The 25,202-nt window shown below is 61.3% G+C and overlaps 1 protein-coding gene across 3 annotated transcripts; it reads left to right on the forward strand.

The window, feature by feature from the left end:
* Positions 1-1,273: 1,273 nt before the first annotated feature.
* Positions 1,274-24,983, forward strand: MAST3 (microtubule associated serine/threonine kinase 3). Of its 3 annotated transcripts, XM_082071835.1 has the most exons (28): positions 1,274-1,316; positions 3,573-3,604; positions 11,557-11,645; positions 12,165-12,237; positions 12,343-12,363; positions 13,271-13,349; positions 13,829-13,986; positions 14,389-14,464; positions 14,779-14,988; positions 15,070-15,171; positions 15,578-15,710; positions 16,209-16,276; positions 16,640-16,725; positions 16,865-17,073; positions 17,381-17,519; positions 17,753-17,885; positions 17,995-18,160; positions 18,476-18,577; positions 18,738-18,860; positions 19,571-19,680; positions 19,791-19,939; positions 20,642-20,874; positions 20,972-21,172; positions 21,256-21,482; positions 21,594-21,716; positions 21,826-21,962; positions 22,136-22,317; positions 22,416-24,983. In XM_082071835.1, the coding sequence occupies exons 1-28, from the start codon at positions 1,278-1,280 to the stop codon at positions 23,411-23,413; spliced, it is 4,398 nt and encodes a 1,465-aa protein (XP_081927961.1). In that variant the 5' UTR covers positions 1,274-1,277; the 3' UTR covers positions 23,414-24,983. The 3 variants fall into 3 exon arrangements, with proteins under 3 accessions (XP_081927961.1, XP_081927960.1, XP_081927962.1); XM_082071834.1 differs by lacking the exons at positions 1,274-1,316; positions 3,573-3,604 and adding an exon at positions 6,747-6,966; XM_082071836.1 differs by lacking the exons at positions 1,274-1,316; positions 3,573-3,604 and adding an exon at positions 6,747-6,966 and having other exon boundaries at positions 22,676-23,154.
* The last annotated feature ends 219 nt before the right edge of the window (positions 24,984-25,202 follow it).

The raw sequence follows: 25,202 nt of genomic DNA on the forward strand, positions 1-25,202 counted from the left end.
GCTCGGCGCTCGGCACAGCTCCCCGCACCCGGCGTTTCCTCTTCTGCTAAAAGCTCGCCGAAAGGCGGCCGTTCCCATGCAGGGCAGAGCGCGGGGCGTGATTGCATGCCTTGCTTTTACCAAAAGCAAAAGAGAAAGCAACCAAAAATATTCCCCTTTTTTTTGCAAGCACGCCTGCCGGGACCTGGCCAACCCTGCCCTGGTTGCGCCGCGTGCGCCGGCCACGCTGCCGCCCGGCGTGCCGAGAAGCGCAAGGTAAGCGAAAGAGGCGCCGTGGGGTTTTGAGGGTTTTTGGTTTTCTATTTTTTTTAATGCAACCTTCACAGCGTGTTTTCGATCCCCTGCCCTTAACGGGGGGATCTTGAGTGGCTGCTCCAAGGTTGAGGGGTTGTTCTGGTTTTTGGCGGCGTGTGCGTGTGGTTGTCCCCAAAACTGGGCTGTTTGTGCCCATCCCCGGCACAGCGTGTCCCCTCCAGCCGCAAACAAAGCCCCAGTGAGGCGTGAGAGCGCGGTGGCACCGGGACAGCGGCAGCCGCATGACGGGGCGGGTGACCCCGGACGGCGGAGCCGGGTGGCACCGAGGGCCGCGCACAGAGTCCCCTTGTTCCCGCAGAAAGTGTCCCCTTGTGAGGCTTTTGCTCTGGGCCGGATGGTGGTGGGAATGTCCCTGTGCCGGGGCAGCGCTGCCGGGACCCCTCTGTCCCACTGCCACGGCCATTGCCAAGGCGTGGGCACAGGGGGTCCCCTGGCACCTCCTGCCTCGCTCTGTGTCCCCTCCCAGCTTAGGGTACACACCAAACTGGGCCATGCGGTGCTTTGCCGTGCCAAAACGTGCAGCAGGACCGTGCTGTACACAGCTGTGCCGTGCCACGCTAAACCAGGCCAGGCTGTGCTGGGCTGTGCCATGCTGGGCTGTGCCATGCTGGGCTGTGCTGGCTGCAGGACAGATCTTGGCTGGACCACAACAAGCTGGGGGGGCTGTAGCCAGGTTGTACAGCCGGGATGTGCTGTGCCAGGCGCACTGTGCCAATGCCGTGCCAGACCCTGTCACTCTGGGCAGCTCAAAACCGGGCATAATGTGCCAGCCCCGCGACACGCAGTGCCAGCCCCGTGCCATGCGGTGCCGGCCCCGTACCGTGCCAGCCCCGGGCTCGATGCTGATGCGCGTCCGGTGACGCGGCGGGGCCGCTGGGCGGCGCCCCGGGCTCACCGGGCGGACCGGGAGGGGCGGACCGGGCGCACCGGGCGGAGCGGGCGCAGCGGGAGGCGGCGGCGGGATGGACGAGTCCAGCATCCTGCGGCGGAGGGGCCTCCAGGTGAGCACCGGGAACGGGCACCGGCGGCGGCGGGGGCGGGAGGGAAGCGGGGGGAGCGCAGCCCCCGTGAGGCTGCGGGGAGGTGGGTGCTCTGGGTGCGGGTGTGCAAGGGGTGGGTGCGGGAGATGGGTGCTGTGGGTGCGAGAAGTGGGTGCTGTGCGTAGGAGTTGGGTGCTCTGTGTGTGTGTGAAGAAGTGGGTGCTGTGAGTGGGAGGCGGGAGTTGGGGTCTCAGGGTGCTGCACGCAAGAGGTGGGGGTGCTGGGGGGGGACACCCGCCCGTGCGGGCGCTGAGGGCTCCTTGGGAGCACCGTGGTCCCTCTGGCCCGTCTGTGTGCCGAACCGCTGTGCCAGCGCCCGTTTCCTCCTCCGAGCAGCCGCCCCCTCCATCACCCTGTGTTCCTGCTCCGGGCAGGCCAAGGGGCACCAATCCCACACCCGCTCCCCAGCACCCACTGCCATGCTCAGAGGGGTGATAACCACAGCCCCCCAGTTTGCAGGGCTGAGCGCTGAGCCTGATTTTCCAGGTGACCTCCCACCTCTGTCTCCATCTGCAGAGCGGGGCTGCAGTAACCGGGGGGGCCCAGCCCGAGCTGTCGGGGCGGTTGGAGGATGGCACGGCGCTGCCTTCATGCGAGCTGGCAGCTCGCGGGGTGGCTGCGCTCCGCCGCACGCTCCCCCGCGGGAAAGAGCTCTCGCTGGAGCTGCCTCCCCGCCAACGCAGCCGCTCGCAGCCACAGCCGTGGAGTTCGGGGCTCTTGGCCCTGGGTGTCACCCCCTGGGGACAGGAGAGCCCTGGGGCCCTGGCTGCGTGCCGGCATCCCCGTGGCAGGAGGGGTGGGAAGGGGATGATAATCCCGAAATGCTGGGCTGATACTGTCCCTGATGGCATCCCTGACGCTGTCCCCGCAGGGATCAGCTGATGGTTAATCCCGGATGGTGGGAGATGCGCTGTGCTGGATGGGGCACCCTGTGTGTGCTGGCCCTGTGGCACTGCCCCCCGCAGGTCCCCAGGGCTCTCAGGGGACACTCTGGCTGTCCCAGGGGATGCAGCGTGGCCAGGGAGCCCCCAGCAATGATGGCTGTTGGGTGCCACAGGACCACTCTGCACCCTCATTGCACCCACAGGTGGGTGGGGAGGCTGCGCTGTGGGACAGGAGTGAGTATGGGGGACAAGGCTCAGGTCACCCAGTGATGCTGGGTGGTGCTTGGACACCCACATTCACCCCGGGCACCCACCCCCTGCACCCGCGCCACCCCCGGGGGCAAATACACACTCGAGTCCCTGTGCGCCCAGGCGTGATGTCACCCGTTGCCATGGCGATGCTGCTGCATCACTGCGTTGCAGCGTGTCCCAACCCCGGGATTTCCGCAGGGGCTGTGCAGCGTGGGCTGCGGGATGGGGCGGGGGTGCCCCGAGGGGTGCGGGGTACCTGGGTGCTGCCATGTGTCCCCTCGTGGGTGGCAGCAGCCCCTGCCCGCGGGGAGCTCCCTGTCTGTGTCAGGAATGCGGTTAAGCTGTTTCGGGGTATGGGGCTGGTGGGCGCAGGGTCAGAGCGATGATGGGGCGTTAGCACCCGCCATATGTGCCACCACCCCATGGAGTGCCAGGGCTCACACTGCTCCCTCCACACTGTGCCCCTCGCAGCGTGCCCGTGGATCGGTGCCATGCCCCGTGACATGCCCGGTGGCACATGGGTGGGCACGGGGGCTGTGCCGGAACCAGCTGGTGCCCACCGCAGTGGGAGGACGGCGTGGGCCAGGGCTCCTGCCCACACAACCGCCCTTTGTCCTGTTGCAGCACCTGCGAGCAAACAGCTCTGGCAAGAAATATTCTCAGCGGCTGGAAAAATAAACAGCGCGGGGGCTGTGAGCTGCTCCCCACAGCCGGGGACAGGGGGACAGCGTGGGGGACAGGGCACAGCCACCACCCCAGGGCCAGGCTCCAGCCCTGCAGCTCGGTGCTGCTCCCGCTCCACCACCCATGAGTCCTCAGGCCTGGGGCCACCAGCCTTGGGACTTTGCAAGGAGATGTCCCCTTGCGCTGAGCATGGGTGGGTGATTTGTCACCCCCATCCCGCACAGCAGAGCTGGGGCACCCTGGGCACGGTGAGGGGGAGCGATGCTGCAGTGACACCCGGGTGCCAAGGGCGGTGGGGGTGCTGCCAGGCGCTGGTGGGAGGTGGGGGTCCCACGTGGGGTACCCCCCGACACCTGTGGCCGCGCTCTGACTCTGCTTCTCGCTTTCCTCCTTGCAGAAGGAGCTGAGCCTGCCACGCCGTGGAAGAGCGTAAGTCCCCGAGCTGGGCCACCCGGGGTGTGGGCCGGGGTGTCACCAGGAGGGACGCGCTCGGGGATGTGGCACTGGCACCGCGGGGCACAGAGGGAACGGGTGTTGGATGCCACTGGGGCTTGTGGTGGCCAAATCCAGGGTGGCATCGCCATATTTTCTGATAGGGGAGGGACCTGATTGTGCATGTAGTGGGGTGTACTGGGGTGTGCTGCGCTCTGCTGCAGGTGTATTGGGGTGTGTTGGGCTGTACTGGGGTGTTCTAAGTGGTACTGGGGTGTACTGGGCTGTGCTGTGATCTGCTGCACATGTATCAGGGTGTTCTGGGATGTTCTAAGCAGTACTGGGGTGTATTGGGGTGTGGTAGGAGGCTGTTGTGAAGCTGTGCTGGAGTTGTGTATTGAGCTGTTACTCAATTTGTGTGTGGGGCTGTACTGGGGCAGTTCCAGGGTGTTTTGGGGTGTTGCGGAGGTAACACAGGGGGCTCTTGGCACTGGGTTGGTCACTGGGCTGTTCTGGGAAGGCACCAGTGGGATGTTGGTGCCATACTGAGGCTGTGTTGGAGTGCGCTGGAGCCGTACTGGGGCCGTACTGGAGCTGTGCTGCTGGAGCTGTGGTGTCTCAGCACCGGCACATCCCGGGGCCGATTGGGATCAGGGCTGCCGCTGGACCGGGTCGGGGGTCTGGGGGCTGCCGAGCCGAGCCGAGCCCTGCCGAGCCGAGCCCTGCCGAGCCGAGCCGAGCCGCGGGGGCGGGCCCGGGCCCGGCGGGCCGAGCACGGAGCCCCGGCGGGGCCGCCGCTGCCGCCCGCCCGCGGGAGCCGCCCAGCGCGGGGGCAGCCGGGGCGGCGGCGGCGCGGGGAGCGGAGCCGGGCGGCGGCGGCATGAAGTCGCGGCGGGACAGGCTGAAGATCCCCTCGCTGACCTTGGAGTGAGTCAGGACTGGGGCAGGGAGCGCCGGTACCGGCCCCCGGGGGCGGGCGGCGGGGCCCCGGGGTATCCTCGTCCTGCTGCGTCCCCATCCCGGTCCATCCCTATCCCAGAGCATCTTCATCCCTGTCCAACCGCATCCCAGAGCACCCCCACCCTGGTCCATCTCCATCCCAGCGCATTCCCAACCCCAAGCTCCAGGTTCCAGCCCTTCCTCCTGCACCCACAGCACCGGAGACCCTGTGATGCCCCTCTGGCAGCACCAGACCACCCGCTGTCTTCCCCTTCGCAGCCTTAGACCCCCCGGTGTCCCTGCTGTCCCCTGTGCTCTGCCTTCAGCTCTGCCCCACTCCCCGCTCCCTGCCCTGCCTGCCCCTCAGCCCTTGTCCCCTCTCCAGCCCTTTCTGCCTCTGCTCTTGGGCCCCCTCCGGCTCCCCAGCCTGGCTGGGGGCTGTGCCACGGGGGTGCCCAGCAGCACGGCTGACGCCATGCCGGCACGTCTTGCCTTGCAGCTTGTCTCCGTGCAGCCAGAGCCCGACGCTGCTGAGCCCCTGCAGCCCCTGCAGCCCCTTACTAACCCTGCACCCCTGGAGGTAAGACACCCCCAGACCATCCCCAGGCTCCGTGGCTGCCAGCGCTGGGGCAGAAGGGACCGTGCAGGGAAGGGGAAGAGGTGGAGATGGGGGCAGCGAGGTGGGTCCCCCCACCGGGGATGCCTTGAGGGGCCCCAAAAGCAGCACTGTCTTCTGGGGAAAACATGAGGTAATGTGGCCAGAGTCTGTCCCCAGCCCTGTGCACCCCAAAAGTGGCCTGACCACTCGGGAGCAGGGTGGGAGCGGGTATGGCGCCTCCATCCCACCCAGGAATCCTCCCTCGCCGCCTTTTCCGTTTTGCTGTGTGGGAAGTGGGGGCTCCCCACCCAAAATGCCACTTTGTGGTGCCCCACTGGGTGTTCCCATCACAGGAGCAGGTGCCCAGACCCTGCAGCATGTGCCGGCTGAGCTCTGCCCCGGGGACAAGGTGCAGCGGGTGTGCTGGCACCGGGCTGTCACACCCCACGGGGCAAAGCCATGGCCTGCCTGGCACCCATAGGTGACACCGGGTGCCTCCATCCATCACCTGGCTGGTGCTGTGTGGGGAGGGACCCGGTGGGGAGCTCTGCCGCTGCTCAGCAACCGGCAGAGCCATTTGTTGCAGGCAGGAGCCAGGGTGCTGCCTGCACTCTGCCTGCACAGGGGCCCTGCCTGCTGCGCCCCCCCACCAGCCCTGGCTGGCTGCCCCTTGCCCACAGTGACTGCTGCACATGGGAAAACACGCACGGCCATGCAACTGCTCAGCCAATGCCTCGGGGAGGGCGTTTTTGGGGTGCTTGGGATGAGGATGCGGACGGGCAGCCTGGCAGCACCCATGGGTGCCTCCACATGCTGGAGTCTCGCAGCCGCCGGGCAGGAGGTGCTGCCGCTCTCGGTGCTGCCGCTCTCGGTGCTGCCGCTCTCGGTGCTGCCCTTTGGCCAGGCCGAACCCCCAGTGTAGTGACTTCTGGCTGTGGCGCTGGCCGGTGGTGCCCGGTGAGCACAGCGATGCTGTGCCGTGCGGCTCGGGTGGCTTCGCTGCCATGCCACGTTTTGTCACCGGGGTGGTGGAGGATGGATGTCACTGGGTCTTTGCTCAGGATCTCCCTGATTAAATGTGACAGCCGGCGTGGAAGGGGGGTTGCGGGGTGTCTACCGGGATGCTACCGGAGGGGTGCCCTGTGAGCACGGTGTCCCGGGGGCACCAGGGTGCTGCTGGGGGAGTGCTCCTCCCAAGGGACTCCCAGGTTTTAGGGCCACCCCCGCTGATTTGGGGAGGGGGCGATTTGTGCCCCTCGAATGCATCAGCAGCAGATGCTGCATCTCCATGGTAACCCTGACCCCATTTTGGGGTGCCGCCGTGTCTCTATGGTAACCTCAAGCCTCCATTTTGGGGGTGCTGCCCTATCTCTATGGTAACCCTGACCCCAACTTTGGGGTGCTGCCCCATCTCTCTGATAACCCTGACCCCAATTTTGGGGTGCAGCCCCATCTCTCCGATAACCCCAACCCCATCTCTCCCGCTCCCCTTATTCTCCCCCCGCCCTTTTGGGGTGCTGCCATGGAAACCCCGACCCCGTTTCGGGGCGCTGCCCGTCTCCATGGTAACCCGGGCGGGAAGGGGCGGGCGGCGGCGGGAGGCGGCGGCGGCGGGAGCCCGGCCCCGGTCCCGCTCCCAGCCCCCGGCGCCGCTGCCGGCCCCGCGCGTCCCCGCCGGCTCCTCCGGCCGTCCCGGTGGGTGCGACCGGGCCCCGGCGGGGCCGAGCGCTCCCGGGATGTCGGACCCGAGCTGCTGGGGAGCCGCCCCGCCCGGTTACCGGGGCCAGCGGGCGGCCGGCGCTCTGCTCCAGCGCTCCAAGAGGTACCGGGGGCGCAGCACGGAGGGTGGGGGTTGGGGGGGCCGTGTACACGGGCGTGGCGGCTGTGCACCGGGGTGCGTGTTTTGGGGGGGCTGTGCACCGGAGGTACACCCCAGCGTGCGTGGGTTGCAGGGGAGGAACATGCATTGGGGGGGCGCACTGTAGTGTATGGTTTGGGGGGGGCTGTGCACCGGGGTACGTGGGTTGGGGGGGGCTTTGCACCAGGGAGCGCACCGGGGTGTGTGGGTGCAGGGGGAGAGTGTTTGCACCAAGAGGGCACACGGGAGTGCATGAGTTTGGGGGGGTATTGTACGGGGGTCATCCGGAGGTGCGTGGTTTGGGTGGACTTTGCACAGGGGTGCACCCTGGGGTGCACAGTTTGGGGGGGTCTGTGCACTGGGGGGTGCACAGTGAGGTGTGTGGCTGTGCACCACGGCTGCACCTTTTCGGAGGGTTTTGGTCACTGGACGGGGGGAGGGTGCATCCCCAGAGCCCCCAGGCTGCTGGGGTGGGGTGTGCTGTGCACTGGGGTGGGTGCATTGTTTGGGAGCCCAGGGTCATGGGGGTGCATATTTTAGGGTCCCATGGCATTGGGGGATGCATTAGGTGCATAATGAACCTGCTGACCCCCCAGGTGCAGGCAGTGGGGGCTGGCACCTCTGTCCAGCAGATTTGGGGTGCGTGCTGTAGCCAACTGAGGCTTCAAAGCCTTCCCTGGCTTGATATGAAAAAAAGGTGTTTGAAGACAGCGCGGAGGCAGAGTGGAGACATTCCCATTGTCAATGTCTCTTCACATTACCGTGGGCTGGCACAAAGCAACACGGTTGCTTAGCAAATGAATCCACCCAGCACCGATCGCGGCCCCGTAAGGCACCTGCTTCCCCCAGGCTGCGGGAATTACTGCAAACAGCACCTGGGGATGGGCCGGGGGATGCTTAATAACGAGAAAAGGCGTTGGATGGGGTTTTCCAACCTGGGGTGGCTGAACCAAAGGGGCTCTGGGAGAGATGTGTAATTGGAGAGATGATCCAGGCAGTCATCTGTGTCCAGCTGAGCGTGATGAGGCTGTAATTCTCATGAAGGGCAGAAGGATTTGCTCTTCTTTCATTGGTATTCCTAGAATCCACGGTGAGAACCGGTCTGGCCTATTTTACAGCGGGCAGAAAGCAGATGATGTTATTTAAGTGGGATTAAGAGGTCTGAGGGATCCTAATTTCCCACGGGGGCTGCTGGGCTGGCTGGTGCAGGGCAGGACGGTCGCAGCTCGGTGCTCGATGGGGCTCTGCTCCCCCGCGGATGCTGCCCGTGGCTGTTCACACCTTGCACACCGCAGGAAAACGTGCCAGCAGGTGTAACAGGTACCATTTCCTACCTGCTGATGGGAAACTGTGGCATGGGGACACACGGGGATGTGTCCCGAGGAGCAGGGCAGCTTCTTTAGGTTGTTTTCTTGCAGCGCAAAGAGATAAATAAGTCTTGATGCAACTTGGGACCCCGTGATTCCCTGTGAGGATTTGGGATTTTGCTCAGTGCTCCGGGGTGGGTTAATAAGAGCATCTGCAGTGCCAGGTTGTTGGCTGGGGTGGGTTAATAAGAGCATCCGCAGTGCGAAGTTTCTGGCTGGGGTGGGTTGAGGGTCCGGGGCGACTCTGCAGAGTGATGCCGGGTGCCTGGTGGGGTTGTTGTGACGATGTGCTGGGGTTGTTGTGACGATGTGCTGGGGTTGTTGTGACGATGTGCTGGGGTTGTCTGTGGCCTGTACCAGGCAGCGTGGTGCATTTCTCCATCCAGACCCTGGTCCCCAGCCTCCCCCATCCCAGCCTCCGTCGCCAGTTCAGCGCCGTCCCAAGTCACAGAGAAGAAATCTCATGGAGAAACTTAGTGATGCGGCTGCTTGGTTCGGCGCACTTCAACATTAAACACAAGCTTATCCCACTGGAGGATGATTTTTCCAGGATGTGGTGATCCGTGGCCCTTCCCTAAATCTCTAGGCATTTAAGCGCCGTGCGCCCGTTTTGGGGGGATAGAGAGGAAAAGTGTTCTCTGCAGCCACGTGAAGAAGGGAGCCGGGAGCAGAAACTCGTGCTCTGAATCACGTAGCTGGGAGCGGAGCCACCCGCCTGCCCTTCGAGACGGCGCCCGCTCCCTTATCGCCCCGACCCTGCCCTCGCTGCCACGCTGCTCCCACCACCCTGCACCCGTTTTGCTCTAAAATGACGGCTTTTTGCCTGATTTTTCCCCCCGTCGCCAGGCTGGCACCTGGCACATGGTGCTCGGTCGTCCTGGGAAGCCTGCAGGGTGGGATGCTGCAGGAGAGATGCGGGATGCTGCAGCCCCTCTGTGGATTTCCCAGTGATGTTGGCGTGACCCTCGGTATCGCACGGTGCTCTTTGCCACCCAAAACCACTCGTCCCGATCCACACACCAGCACAGGCTGGGGAGGAACAACCCCCGGCACCAGCACAGGTTGGGGTTGACCTGCTGGAAAGCAGCTCTGCGGAGAAGGACCTGGGAGCTCTGGGGGACACCAGGGTGACCACGAGCCACCAACGCGTCCTTGTGGCCACAAAGGCCAACGGTACGTGGGGTGCGTGAGGAAGAGTGTGGGCAGGAGCTCCAGGGAGGTTGTTCTTCCCCTCTGCTCTGCTCTGGGGAGGCCCCATCTGCAGAACTGGGACCAGTTCTGGGCTCCCCAGTTTAAGAAGGACAAGGAGAGAGCCCAGCACAGGGACACAAAGGTGCTGAGGGGTCTGGAGCATCTTTGTGATGAGGAGACAGAGAGAGCTGGGGCTGTTGAGCTGGAGAAAAGCTGAGAGAGATCTGATCAATGGATCAATATGTCAGGGTGGGTGTCAGAGGATGGACCAGACTCTGTTCAGTGGTGCCCAACGCCAGGGTGAGGGGCAACGGGCACAGACTGGAACACAGGAGGCTCCATCAGAATATGGGGAGAAACGTCTGTGCCGTGAGGTGCCGGAGCCTGGCCCAGGCTGCCCAGAGCGGGTGTGGAGTCTCCTTCTCCGGGACACTCAGACCCCTGGGATCCCGTGTGATCTGCTCGGTGACCCTGCGTGAGCAGGGGCTGGATGGGGGATCTGCAGAGGTCCCTCCAACCCCAACCACTCTGTGTGATTCTGTCACACGCTTTCCACATCCTTTGAAATAAATGCTGGATGGCAACGGCAGCGCCGAGGCGGCCTCAGCGTGAGCAGCGCGGGAGATGCTGACAGCGATTTTTCCACTCCATTTTTGGTACCAAATGTGCAATTCGGTGATGGAGGCAGAGGGCAGCAGCCCCAGCTCCTGCCTTCGGGCTCAGCAGCTCCTCTCTACCCCGGGGCTTGTTCCCAGCCGAGGTTTCCGTGCGCGAAGGATGGGAACCAGCTGGAGATGATGCACGGGGCGAAGCGGGGGGGTGAAGTGGCGCAAGATGGTTGCGGAGCCGAGGGTGGAGCGCACGGAAACAGGAAACATCGGCCTCTCTCTGTGTCACCGCGGCTGGAACTCGCTTCGTTAAAGATACATTTTCACTTCCAAAACGAAACCTCCCGTGCAGGGACTGAGCCCCTGGTCCCTGGGGTGTCCCCCGCGCTGCGGGACGGGGACGCGTGTGCACAATGCAACGGCGAAGCTGGTGCTTTCTGGGTGCTGAGCCTCTGCTCTGGCGGGTGCGCTTGCTGTGCCTCGGTTTCCCATCCGGCGGCGCGGAGCTGCGGTTTTGCTCTCGCTCCGGCGGTGGGTGCTGGGCTGAGGCTGCAGCGCGGGTGCTGCAATGGGTGCTGCAATGGGTGCTCAAGCTGGTGTTTGAGCAAGAAGATTCTCGAGCAGAAGAGTTGGGGCTCCCGGTTTTGGATATGGGGAGAATCCCTATGCCTTGGGTTAATCCTTTTGATTTTGTGGGTATATCTGATGTTAAACGATGTCCTTTATTTAGAGGTACCCATGCGGGTTCCTGTTACCGGCCCAGCGAGGAAATTTAGCGTCATCTGTGCAGAATTTGCAGCCCGAGGAAGCGCAGATAGAGGAAGGGGAAGGTCGTCCTGGCGCTCGAGCTGCTACTCTGTGCTGGAAATATCTGCAGTTTCCCCTTGGCAGAAGGAAAGAACTTAAATGAGCTGATCATGTTTTGAAGAGGGTTAAAATAGGCTGCAGATGGTGTTTAGTGACACAGGGGTCCCCACTGTGACATGGGGACTGCCCAATGTAAGGAGATGTATCAGAACTGGGGGCGTTTTCCAGGCGATGGAGCAGGTCGCGTTGTGGCCTGAAGCCGCCTGGGCATTTCCATCGCTTCCCCCTTTTACATCCCTTTTTCTATTCCTGCCCTGGGCGATGTGCCCGAGGGCTGCTGCTCTGTTCCCCCAGCGAGCCAAAACCAGAAGTGGGACCTCGACGAGACGGTTTGTCATTAAAAATAACCCCGTTGTCCCATCTCCGGCAGCGCTGCACCAGGGACAGAGCTCCCTGCAGCAGCAGAGCCCTCATGGATGGGGTGACAGCAGCCACATCCCCTGGCACATCCCCCATGGGCCCGTTCGTGCCCAAACCTGCCCTTTCCTTCTGCAAATTAATTGCCTCTTTTTCTCCCCCAGTTGCCGAAGCAGCAATAGGAAGAGCTTAGTGGTGGGGACCCCTTCTCCGACCCTCTCCCGGCCTCTGTCCCCCCTCTCCGTGCCGACAGGTAAAGGGACGTCCCAGGGGGTGGGTTGAGCATCTCTCAAAATTACCCCAATATTTTTTTTGGGGGGGGCTGTCTTCTTCAGCATCTCGTTAGCAGCAGTGAGCTCTCTCCTGGCCTTGGGTGCCTTTTCCAGGAGGCAACAGCTTGAGAAATGATTTATCCCCTTTTTCCCTCAGGGAGCAGCTGGGGTGATTATTGGGGTGACTCCCTGAAAGGAGCTTGGAGCCAGGGGGGGTCGGGCTCTGCTCCCCAGGAACAAGCGCCAGGAGCAGAGGAAACGGCCTCAAGTTGCGCCAGGGGAGGTTGAGGTTGGATTTAGGAACAATTTCTTCCCCAAAGGGCTGTGGGGCATTGAACAGGCTGCCCAGGGCAGTGCTGGAGTCACCAGCCCTGGAGGGCTGGACAGACGGACATGAGGTTCTCAGGACACGGGGCAGTGGGATAACGGTTGGACTCCATGGTCTTGAGGGGTTTTTCCAACCACAGTGATTCTGTGACTCCCCCCTTCCCTCCCCGCAGCCGGGAGCAGCCCCTTGGACAGCCCGCGCAACTTCTCCGCCAGCACCTCCGTCAACTTCCCCTTTGCCCGCAGGTGAGCCCCCAGCCCCGTCCCGCGCCGTTACTGTGCCCTAATCATTCGAGTCCAACAGCTGGCTTATGTTCTCATTCTCTTTTTCTGCTTTTGTTCCTCTCCCAGCCATGCTCCTCGGACTGACAGGTGAGCGCCAGGGAGCGCCGGGGCTGCCCTTGGGGAGACGTCTGCCCCGCGTCGGCACGGCCCTTCCTTAAGTGCATCCCCAGGTGGTAGATTTTGCACTCAGACTGGGTCCCCTGCAGCTCCAGGGACAGAAATGTCCCCGTTCCCATCACTCTGTCCCTGTTCCCAGCTCAGATGCTGCTTGGCCAGGTCCCTGTGGAGCAGATCTTGCTGCATCCCCTCCCCATCCTGCACAGCTGCCAAAATCCTGTTTAGCTAACTAATTAATTGCACACATGGGGAGGGCGGACAGCTGATTTTAACCCATCGATCATCCCATGGAAAAAAGCTGGAGGCTCACGGATGCTTTTCGCGCTTGTAACAGAGCAGAAAGGCAAAGCAGGGGGCTGCAAGCCGGCCGGCGGCGAGGGCGCGTGGCGATGCGGTGCCGAATCGGCACCCGGCCAGCTCCCGCCGCCCTCGGTCCCGCGGGAAGCGGGGGGTGAAGGTCCCCGTCCTGACCTGGACATTGCCCCGTCCCTTACAAACGCCTCTGGGAGGAAACATTCGCCTACGTACGAGCGGTCGCCTTCCTGTTTATAACCGGGCTCAGCTCCGCGGCGCCTGTTGTCTTGGGATGGGGCTTTAGGAATCCCCATTTCTCCCAGGACAAAGCCCCAGGAGGCTGAGGTTTAGTCCGACTAAAAACCAGATTCCACTGTTCCTTTTCTTTTCTGCAGAACGACCCCCCCGCTCGCCTGCAAACCCCTCTCATTTCACCCAATTTCAGTCCATGCTGAAAAGAGATTTCAGGGTTTATTATTCCAGCCAAACCTGGATCCTCCTCCCCATCCTTATCGCTCTGATGTTATTTGCATTTAGATGTTGGTTTTTTCCCTGTATGTGACGGGCGCGTTTGCACTCACAGGGCTGATGGCAGAAGGTGGTCACTGGCTTCGCTCCCCTCCTCTGGCTACGGGACCAACACCCCCAGCTCCACTGTCTCGGTAACGTTTGCTTTCTCATGGCAGCGGGCAAGAAGAACCCAAAACCTTTGATTTTTCATGAAATACCTGCTCAGGCCCCGTCAGTTCCGAGGCAGCCCCTCCATTTCGAGAGGACCATGCGCTTTAGCCACGTTGTGCTTTCCAAATGTGCTTTTAAGAAAGTCGTAGAGTTTGGTGAATGGCTTTGCAGCATCCCTGGGTGTTACTGCACCCCCGGGTGTCAGAGCATCCCTGAGCATTAGTGCATCCCTGGGTGTTATGGCATCCCCAGATGTCAGAGCATCCCTGAGCATTACTGCATCCCTGGGTGTTATGGTATCCCCAGATGTCAGAGCATCCCTGAGCGTTACTGCGTCCCTGGGTGTCATTCATCCCTGGTGCTGTCCATTGGTGTTTCAAGCCTCCTAAGAGGCTCTGAGGAATCTTTCCCTCGTGGTCATCTCCATCTCCTGATGTCCAGCATCCCTCTTCTTTTCCAGTCGTCCTCATCCTCCCAGGAGCGCCTGCACCAGCTGCCGTACCAGCCCACCCCCGACGAGCTGCATTTCCTTTCTAAGCATTTCCGCAGTACGGAGAGCGTCACGGACGAGGAGGGCCGGCACTCGCCCTGCCTGCGCCCGCGGTCCCGGAGCCTCAGGTACAGCACCCACCACGAGGAGCATCCACGGTGCTGCTGGGATGATGCGCTGGGTGCTGGGACACCCAGCACGTCCTCTGCTCCTCTCGGGAGCTGTTCCTGGGATTTAATACATTTTTGACACCGAGGGTGGTGAGAGCCTGGCCAAAGTCACCCAGAGAGGTGGTGGATGAACCATCCCTGAGACATCCCAGGCCAGGTTGGACGGGGCTCTGAGCACCATGAGCTGGTGAAGATGTCCCTGCTCATGGCAGATGAGCTAATGGCTCCACTCAGATGAGCTTTAACACTTGGGATCGGGAGTTGAGAGCAGGGAACAAATTAGTCTCCAGGAGCAGCAGCTATTTGTGTAGGTGGAAAGGACTTGGACCTTGTAACACAGCTGGTTTCCTCACTCCGCAGCCCTGGACGGACGAGTGGAACATTTGATAATGAGGTTGTGATGATGAACCATGTCTACAAGGAGCGGTTCCCCAAGGTAACTGCTGCGACCAGGGCGGACGAGCATGTTAGTGCCTCCTTAGCCTCCTGACAGCATCTGCTCCAGAGTGCACGGGTAGATACACCAGTCTCTGGAGACTCTGGTGGAGCCCTTCCAGCCTGCTGCAAGCTGGGTTCCAGGTACGGCCAGGATGTCCACATGGATACTGGAGCTGTGGGAGGTGGTAGCATGAGATCCCAGTTGACCAAACCCAAAGCAAGAGGTGGTAGAATGAGATCGTGGCCGGCCAAACCCAACACGTGGTATGGGGGTACGTGTTCCTGGGCGTCACCATCCATTCTGCCTTGCAGGCCACCGCCCAAATGGAGGAACGTCTGCAGGACACCATCACAAACTTCTCTCCGAGCAGCACTCTGCCGCTGGCAGACGGGGTGTTGGGCTTCATCCACCACCAGATCATCGAGCTGGCCCGCGACTGCCTGGCCAAGTCCCAGGGAGCTCTCATCACCTCCCGCTACTTCATGGAGCTGCAGGAGAAGCTTGAGAAGATGCTCCGAGATGTGAGTATGAGGCAGTTCCCTGCCCGGTGTCATCATCTGGGGCCACCGGTAGACACCTGGCTTCTGTCTTCTCTCCAACAGGCTCAGGAGCGTTCGGAGAGCGAGGAGGTGAAGTTCATTGACCAGCTGGTGAGGAAGCTGCTGATCATCATCTCCCGTCCCGCTCGCCTTCTGGAGTGCCTGGTAAGACATGGCAGCTCCTGATGGGCCTTGTCTTGCATGGACCATGAAAGACAAAGCATCTTCTCACCACTTTCCCTGGTCCACAGTTTCCATGGGAACCACTGCTTCTCACCATCCTGGCCAGGCTGTAGCAAGGAGCTGAGACCTCTCCTGGCATCAAAGCCATTTCTTGGAGAGGAGAAGCTGTTTTTTCCTAGCAGAGTAGGGACATGTGAACTTCTTGGCAAGCTTTCTCATCCTTTTTCAGGATTTTTTAGTTGTTGCACTGAATTTCTAAAGCACTCGCCGTTGTGCTGTGGTTCCTGCAGCTGGAAGGAGGAGCTCTAGGGGCTTTGTTTTTTTCCCATCAACGCTTTATGTGGGAAAGTGTCTTGCTCCTCAACTCCGCTTGGTTTTCCCCATCCAGGAGTTTGACCCGGAGGAGTTTTACCACCTCCTGGAAGCTGCGGAAGGACACGCGAAAGTTGGCCAGGGAATAAAGACTGATATTCCCCGCTACATCATCAGCCAACTGGGGCTCGTCAAGGACCCGCTGGAGGGTAGGGAAGCGCTTGGCTTGGTGGCTTTGAGGTCTGGGGGCATGGGGACTCCCAGTTTGGCCACTGGTGTGCGCGAATGAGCACTGGGAGGTGGCAGAGGGACCAGCAGGGCTGAGCGGGTGTCATGGGGTGGGCCACAGCAGGACCAGGACAATGTCCGGGTCTCCCAGGCCACCCCACATCCCTGGTTATTGCTCCCAAAGTTCAGCAAAGCAGATTAAGCTCAAGAGCACTTAATCTATAGGGAACCAGAGCCTTGGGAGAGGAACCGTAATTCCTGAAGAACGTGGAGATGACTATGGGAAAAAGAGAATTATATAAAATAAATGTTTAACCTTGTGTTGAACCTCTTAATGCCATGGCCTGGATTTCTCCATCCGGTAGCTTGGGCAAAGTATGTGGCTAAATCTCCAAGCTTGGAGGGAAAGTAGTTGGTGGGGGGTTATTTTGGTGAGGGCTGAGGATGAAGAAGGTGAAAACCACCCCTGTCTTCTGCAGAAATGGTGCAACTGGATCACTTTGACAGTGGGAACACCATTACACCGGAGAACGATGACACCTGTGAGGTGAGTACGGTCCTACCTGCCCGTCCCATCTGCTGCCTCCAGCCTTGTCCTGTGTCACCCCACACCAAAGTGGCTCCTCTGCTCTCTTAGGCTGCGAGATGTTAATTTGAGTTGTCCCCAAGGGTGGCTGCTCTATTCGGGTGTCACATCTCACAGTCCCTCCTCTGGCTTCTGGGCTCTTGACCTGCAGAGCATCTTCGTCTCCTGGTTTGGGGCTGGTGGCTGGAGGGGGGTCAGAGAGGGGTGTTCTCTGGTAGTGAGGAGCACTCGGAGGTGACACCTGATGGAGCTTGGTGAAGTGCTGATGGCACTCAGAGCGCTGGCACACTGGGGTACATTAGAAACCTTTCATGTCTTCTTCAGAGCCGACCTTCGGCCACCGCCCCGCGGAGGAAGCCCTGCGAGGGGGACTTTGAGACCATCAAGCTGATCAGCAATGGGGCTTACGGGTGAGTTGGGAAGTTCCTAACACTTGTTTCCATCTCTAAGCATCTCCAAAGTCCTCCCGGGCTGGGCCTTGTGGTGCAGCGTGGTCAGTCCTGCCGTTGGAGGACGTGTTTTGAGGTCCAGCGTTGTGCCCCCTCCTAGGGCCGTGTACCTGGTGAGGCACCGGGAGACGCGGCAGCGCTTCGCCTTGAAGAAGATCAACAAGCAGAACCTCATCCTGAGGAACCAGATCCAGCAGGTGTTTGTGGAGAGGGACATCCTCACCTTTGCGGAGAACCCCTTTGTGGTCAGCATGTTCTGCTCCTTCGAGACGAAGCGGCACCTCTGCATGGTGATGGAGTACGTGGAAGGTGAGAACGGGATTCAGGGCAATATCAATGTCTGAGCATTGAAGACACCACCTGGGCATCTCCTGCCCTGCTTTGCTTCAAGAGTGGAGGAAAGCATGAGGAGATCCTGCGTCTCACCTTGATGAAGGTGGTGGTGCTCACCTAGGAGAGAGTTTGTTCCCCATGCCTGGGGATCAACGCTGCTCCAAGGGAGGACAGGAGAGTCTGGTTGGGATCCTGCTTGGCAGAAGAGTCAATGTCACCATTCCCAGTGACCTCCCTGCCCTCTCTGAGCACCCTATGCTCAGGAGGACCCATGTCCCCACAGGGGGTGACTGTGCCACGTTGCTGAAGAACATGGGCCCGCTGCCTGTGGACATGGCAAAGATGTACTTCGCCGAGACCGTGCTCGCGTTGGAGTATCTGCACAACTACGGCATCGTCCACCGCGACCTCAAACCTGACAAGTGAGGATGTGGGTCAGGGCTGAGTAAGAACAGGGCTGGGTTGGAGTGAGAGTGAGAGAGGGACTGATCCAAGCCAAGAGGATAAGGCAGGATGAGGTCATGGGTTTTTGGTGCCCAAAGACCTGTTTTTATGTTGTTGCAGCAGGACCAGAGGCCTTGAGGTCCAGCTGGTCCTGCACAGGTCTCCTCAGAAGCAAACAGCATCATCGTGGGGTGTCCGTCTTGTCTTGCAGTTTGCTCATCACCTCCATGGGCCACATAAAGCTGACAGACTTCGGTCTGTCAAAGATCGGCTTGATGAACATGACCACAAACCTCTACGAAGGGCACATGGAGAAGGACACTCGGGAGTTCATGGACAAGCAGGTACGAGGTCCTGCTCCTCTCGGCCGATCTGGTGTCAGCGGGGCTGGGATGGCCTCAGGACCTGCTGCAAAGGTCCTTGCAGAGGCACCAGCTGCTGCTCCCCATGCAGGTGTGTGGCACCCCGGAGTACATCGCCCCCGAAGTCATCCTCATCCAGGGCTACGGGAAGCCCGTCGACTGGTGGGCCATGGGCATCATCCTCTACGAGTTCCTGGTGGGCTGCGTCCCCTTCTTCGGGGACACCCCCGAGGAGCTCTTTGGGCAGGTCATCAGCGGTGAGTGGTGGTGGCAGCACTGCTCTTCCCAGTGGTCATGGCTCATCCTCAACACCTGGAGAGCTTCGTTCCTCCATGTCACAACTACATTTTCACCCTCCTTGCAGCACTTTGTTGCATTTCCTTGAGCGAGAGTGTTGAACAGCGAGGAGGCTCCTCAAGCTTTGATTTCCCACTTTGGGCAGATGTTTTAATCTCCTGGGGGACTCTTCTCTTGCCCAGAAGTGTCTTATCCACCAACCTTGCATCATCACAGCCCCCATCATGTCCAAATTCTTCCAGCCGCCCCAAACTCATTTTCCTTTCTCCCTGCAGATGAAATTATGTGGCCGGAAGGGGATGAGGCTCTTCCTGCAGACGCCCAGGACCTGATCATGAGGTTGCTGAGACAGTGTCCCCTCGAGCGCTTGGGCACCGGTACGCGTGGACTAGATGAGCTTTGAAGGTCCCTTCCAACCCAAACTAGTCCATGAGTCCATGATTTGCTCTGCATGGAGGAGGGACTGTGGCACTTGGGATGGGAACGGGGGCGCCCCGGGTCCCGCCCCGTCCCCTGACGGGGTGTCTGTCCTGGCAGGGGGTGCGCACGAGGTGAAGCACCATTCCTTCTTCCTGCACCTGGACTGGAACGGGCTGCTGCGGCAGAAAGCCGAGTTCATCCCGCAGCTGGAGTCGGAGGAGGACACCAGCTACTTCGACAGTGAGGCCAAATCCATCCCCTGTTCCCCTCCACCCCCCGCACCATTCCGTTATCCCAGCCACAGGCTGGATGCTCCCACGGGAGATGTAAATTGGTCCCTTTACAACCCAAGTTGCAAAACAGATGCAGTCCTGTTGCCACACTGCTCAGCCTTACCAAATGCCTTATTTTCTCCCCCAAAAACTTGCCTGGGGTTTGGGACCAGGCTTAGTACTGGGTCCAGTTCTGGGCTCCCCAGTTCAAGAAGGACAAGGAATTGCTGGAGAGAGCCCAGCACAGGGACACAAAGGTGCTGAGGGGTCTGGAGCATCTTTGTGCTGAGGAGACAGAGAGAGCTGGGGCTGTTGAGCTGGAGAAGAGGAGCTGGGAGGGGTCTGATCAATGGATCAATATGTCAGGGTGGGTGTCAGAGGATGGACCAGACTCTGTTCAGTGGTGCCCAACGCCAGGGTGAGGGGCACCGGGCACAGACTGGAACACAGGAGGCTCTATCAGAACATGGGGAGAAACGTCTGTGCCGTGAGGTGCCAGAGCCTGGCCCAGGCTGCCCAGAGCGGGTGTGGAGTCTCCTTCTCTGGGACATTCAGACCCCTGGGATCCTGTGTGATCTGCTCGGTGACCCTGTGTGAGCAGGGGCTGGGTGGGGGATCTGCAGAGGTCCCTCCAAGCCCAAGCACCCGTGACTCTGTGACTCTGCCCCTTGCTCTCAGCTCGCTCCGAGAGGTATCGCCACTTGGATTCGGAGGATGAAGAAACCAATGATGAGGAATCATCTGTGGAGATTGGGCAGTTCTCCTCGTGCTCCCATCGCTTCAGCAAGGTGCTCCCATCCTTCCTCTGGCAGCTGAAACACCGGCACCGAGCTTGTGCCGAGCATCCATGTCCCTGGGGGTTCTTCTGCTCTTGGCTGACGTCTCCTCTGCTCCTCAGGTGTACAGCAGCTCCGAATTCCTGGCGGCCAACTCCAACCTCAGCCTCTCGTCATCCTCTGACCGGAGCCACAGCGAGGACAAAGAGGAGCGATGGGACCGGCACTCGGGAGACGAGGACAGGAGCCGGCTGGCGGGCACGGAGCCCCGGTGCGTGCCGAGACGGGGGATGCACCAAGGGTGTGTGCCGGCACTGAGGGTTTGTGCTGGCACCCCTTGTTTGCACGAGCATCGAGGGTTTGTGCTGGCGTCAAAGATTTGTGCCAGCTCCGAGGAGTTTTAGAATCACGGAGGGTTTGTGTTGGCACCAAGGGTTTAGGCTGGCATTGAGGGTTTGTGCCAGGACTATGCGTGTGTGCTGGCATTGAGGGTTTGTGTCAGTGCTGAGGGTTTGTGCTGCTACTGAAGATTTGTGCTGGCATCGAGGAGTTGTGCCAGCACCAAGAGCTTGCGCCAGCATCAAGGATTTGTGCCAGCATCGAGGGTTTGCACCAACATCAAGGCTTTGTATCAGCATCAAGGGTTTGTACCAGCATCAAAGATTTGTACCAGCCTCAAGGGTTTGTGCTGGCACTGGGGGTTTTCACCAGCCCCGAGGGTTTGCAGAGGTGTTGGTGGGACAGCTCCTGGGCTCCTGCGCTCCTGCGTGGTTCGGCGTCACCCCTCTCACCCCGTTTGGCGTCACCCCTCTCACCCCGTTTGGCGTCACCCCTCTCACCCCGTTTGGCGTCACCCCTCTCACCCCGTTTGGCGTCACCCCTCTCACCCCTGCTCGGCGTCACCCCTCTCACCCCGTTCGGCGTCACCCCTCTCACCCTGTTCATTGCCCTGAGCCCCGCGCTGTCCCCGCAGGCTGCGCTCCTGGACGTCCAGCAGCTCCACGCCGTACAGCGCCCGGCACGAGCGCAGCCGCAGCCCCGCCGCGCTGCCCAGCACCTACAGCCTGGACACCATGCCCAAGTTCGCCTTCTCCTCGGAGGACGAAAGCCCTTGCGTGGCGTCCTCCAAGCCAGAGAGACCCAAATTTGTGCTGGGAGACCCCGACACGGGGACCGGCAGCGTGGTGAAGCCGTCGGTGTTATCCGGTATGTAGGTGCTGGGGCGGGATGCTCTGGGGGCAGCTGGGGTGGTGCGGGGTGGCTTCTCCATGTCCCCAAATTCTCCTTCATCACCTCTGCGCAGCGGATCTCGCCAGCCTGAACCGCATCCGCCTCCGGAGCAACAGCACCGGCACCAAAAACTCGGCTCCTCGGGGCCTGGAGCCGGGCGGGAGCCGCCGGCTGGGCAGCCAGAAGGACACCCCGGACAGACAGAGATCCTCGCCGGGCGGCCGCGTCCCCAAATCCGCCTCCGTCTCAGCGCTGTCCCTCATCATCACCTCAGGTCCGTGTGCCGTGCGGTCTGTCCCGCCGCGTGGCGGTTGCCGCGTGTTTTTCCCGAGCTGAACCGGCTTTTCCTGCTCACAGACGATTTCGGCGGCGGCGCCTTGATGAGCCCCATCTCCCCCCACTCCCTCTCGTCCAACCCCTCTTCCCGCGACTCCTCCCCGAGCCGGGATTCACCCCTGGCCATCGCCAGCCTGCGGCCGCCCATCATCATCCACAGCTCGGGCAAGAAGTACGGCTTCACCCTGCGCGCCATCCGCGTCTACATGGGGGACAGCGACGTCTACACTGTCCACCATATGGTCTGGGTAGGTGGCCTGGGCTGTGCGTGGGGTGGCGTGGGTCACATTTCCCAATGGGAAAACCCCAGGAGGAAGCTGCGGCTTGCATCCGGTAACATCTCGGTGTTTTGGGTGCAGAGCGTGGAAGAGGGGAGCCCGGCGCAGGAAGCGGGGCTGAGGGCGGGCGATCTCATCACCCACGTGAACGGCGAGTCCGTGCTGGGTTTGGTTCACCGGGACGTGGTGGAGCTGCTGCTGAAGGTGGGTGAGCGGTGCTGCTCCGTCCAGCCGCACCGGCGCGGCCATCCGGCGGCTCCGCAGCGGCTCATCTGGTTCTTGGGCTACGGTGACTTCTTTTCGTTCCCCTCAGAGTGGGAATAAAGTGGCCCTGCGCACAACCGCCCTGGAAAACACCTCCATCAAAATCGGCCCCGCGCGGAAGAACAGCTCCAAGACGCGGATGGCGCGGAGGAGCAAGAAGAGCAGGAAAAGGGATGGCCAGGACAGGTGGGGACAACCCGGTGGGACAAAACGGCGTTTGTCCTGGGGGGATGCTCTGGCTCTCCGTACCGGGGTGTTTGATGGGGTCCAGTTCTGCGTGGCAGATTCAGGTCCCTGGCTTTAAGGAGAAACCGGGGCTCTTCCTTTCCCCACCACCATTGTGTCCTCCCCCCAAGCAGGAGAAAAACCCTTTTCAAGAAGATCTCCAAGCAGTCGTCGGTCCTGCACACCAGCCGCAGCTTCTCCTCCGGTCTCCACCACTCTCTGTCCTCCAGCGAGAGCCTCCCGGAGTCCCCAACGCACAGCGCGTCCCCCGGCCCCGCCACCCCCTGCCGCAGCCCCGCTCCCGACCTGCCCCCAGGTACCCGTGCCGAGGGGGGGGACATTTGCTCCGGGCAAGGCGGGGATGCCACGTGTCACGCTGTCCCTCACGATGCCCTGTTTCTCTTTGTCCCCCAGACGCCGTGTCCCCGCAGAGCACCTCTCCCTCCTCCAGCACCCCGACGTCCCCCGCCGGCCACGTGCGCCCCAGCTCCCTGCACGGGCTGGCGCCCAAGCTGGGGGGGCAGCGCTACAAAGTGGGACGGCGCAAATCCACCAGCAGCATCCCCCCGTCGCCCCTGGCCTGCACCCCTTCCTCCGCCCAGCGCCCGCCTTCTCCCCAGCGCTCCCCGTCCCCGCTCCCCGGGTACCCCAAAGCCCCCCATCATTCCTTCCAGGGCAAGACCCTGTCCCCCCCCACCATCATCCGGCAGAGCTCGCGGCCCCGCAGCACCGACTGCCCCCGCTCCCCCCTCCTCAAACGCGTCCAGTCGGCCGAGAAGATCGTCACCATCCTGGCGGAGAAGAAAACCGGGAGCGGCCGCAAACTGGGGCTGGAGATGCCGGCGATGGACGGCGAGGCCATTGGGGAGGGCGAAGCGCCGGCGTACCCCGGGGAACACGGTTATCACCCCCCCGGCTCCCGGCACGACCGGGACCAGGAGATGGTGGTCATGCGGCGCTTGAACCTCTCAGAGCGTCGGGACTCCTTCAAGAAGCAAGAAGCAGTTCAAGAAGTGAGTTTTGATGAACCGGAGCCGGTACCGGCAAGCGAAGACGGTGACAAGAGCGAAGCCGCGCAGGGCGCCGCGCTCCGGTGTGGCGGCGCCAGGCCCGGCGCGGTGCCGCAGATCGCGGTGCAGGGCTCCGAGAGCGACGAGCAGGAGCCGCCGGCGCCCGAGTGGGAATGTCGCGGCTCCTACCCCATCGGCAGCGCCGCGCAGCCGGACGGCAGCGTCCCCTCGCCGCGCTGGGACAGGTGCGAGCAGCGGGACCCCGGCTCCCGGCAGCACCGGGACTGCGGGGAGAGAACAACCGGCCCCCAGCAACCGGTGCCGGTACGGGGCCGGGAGCCGGGGGGCGCTCCGGTCCCAGCACCCCGGGGCGCTGTGTGGAACGGGGCCAAGCACCCCTGAGCCCCACGCCGGCACCCGGGGATGCCCCGTGACATCCACCACCTCCCGAAACAACCTTCCCGTGTGGCGTATCTATGAGATGAACCATCCCTGGAGCCGTTTTGGACGCCGGTGCCCCAGCGTTTCACCTTCCCCCCCAAAAAGGCTTTTTGTACTCCCCGAAAGATGCTGATATTTTTATAGAGACACAGGAGCTCTTCCGGTGGCGGCGTTTCCCCAGCACGGCCCCCACCCTTTGTGTATAGAAAGGACTCGATGCAAATATTCGTTAATTAATTTATTACTTTTATAAGCTAAAGGGGCAGTGCAGGATGGTCGCAGGGTCCCATCCGGACCCGGGGGGTCCCCAGGCTTTTCCATGCAGTTCCCAGCCCGATTACATGATGTTTTCTAACCTTGCAAAGACCCACTTCCTTTTCCCCACTTTTTAACTTCAGTTTTAGCTGGAAACACCCTAAATCTCCTAAAAATGCCCATTAAGTGGGGTAATTGTCATATTTAAAATAATAATTAAAAATAAACAAGGCACAGCAACAGCCCCCCAGGCACTTGCGGCCGGAGCTGGGATGCATATGCCTGATTTTACATGCCTATGGGTCATTGTATGATGATGCATATGGTTCATTTTATAAGCGTATAGCAGATGTAAAGGTTTTAGTTCTTTTATTCGGAGCCTTTTGGAGCTGCTCGTCTCCAGCGGCTCAGGAAAAGCAAAGGCGGCCCCATGGGGTCAGCAAGCGGATTTGAATATAAATGGGATTTTGGGGTCGGTTTTCGCTCTTTGCGTCTCTTCTGCCACCTCACCCTGCCCTGTCCGTCGGTCGGTGCAGACAGATGCCCGTCAAAAGCCAATATTTCTTTAAAAAAACAACAAGTAAATAACCACCCACCCACCCAGCAAGAGCCTGTGCTGCTGCTTCATCTGTAATTCGGAAATTTCACCCCCCTCTTTCCCTTGTTGCTTTTTATCCAACAAACTACAGCTCAGCCCAGCCTTTCCCCCCGTTTCTACTGTTTTCTAGGATATAAACGTTTCCATTTGATAACGCATGTACTGGCTTGGCCCCCACGGCCACGTTTTACCGCCCCGGTGCTTTGGGCACCGTCCTGGCAATGGGGGGGACTGTCCCCAATTGGTGCCACCGGGCGTCACCGTGCCGCCGCCAACAGGCGCGTTTTCAACCCCAAAGCAGCCGGTGGCTTTTTCAGTGGCGTGTTGGATCATTTTGTGCGCGTGCGGTTTGTGCCAGGCTCCGGATCCCGCTCCCCCCGTTAAACCGGTGTCGTTGAACCCCCAAAAATGAGCGGCCGGAGCCACTCGGTGTTCCCTTTGCTTCTTTGTCCGTTTTCTGTATGAAGGTCTCAGGAGGGCAGTGGGATTTGAGGGGAACGCTGGGCACCCCCTGCCCGCCAGGAGCTCGGCCGCGCGCCGGCAGTGGGATACGGCAGGAAAAGCTATTTTTTTAATGGAAAATGTCTTCTAAGCCAAGGGGACCGCGGCTCCCCGCGCAGCGCCAGCTCCGTTCTGCCTCCGCGGTGTTCGATGTCGTATTAAAATTGTTCCGTTGGCTGAGCCCTGATGTGGTGTCTGCAGCCCGGGGGGTTTGGGCGGGTGGGGGGATGGCGAGGGGTGATGGGGGCCGGGGCTGGGCTGGGGTGCCCGGTGCGGTACCCGGTGCAGTGCCCTGTGTCTGCAGTGCTCGGTGCAGCCCCGGTGCAATGCCCGGTGCAGTCCTGGTACCCGATGGAGTCCCGGTGCCCGGTACAATGCCCAGTGCAGTCCCGGTAC

The sequence above is a fragment of the Streptopelia decaocto genome (assembly GCF_964273445.1).
Source record: "Streptopelia decaocto genome assembly, chromosome: 24".
Classification (NCBI taxonomy): domain Eukaryota; kingdom Metazoa; phylum Chordata; class Aves; order Columbiformes; family Columbidae; genus Streptopelia; species Streptopelia decaocto.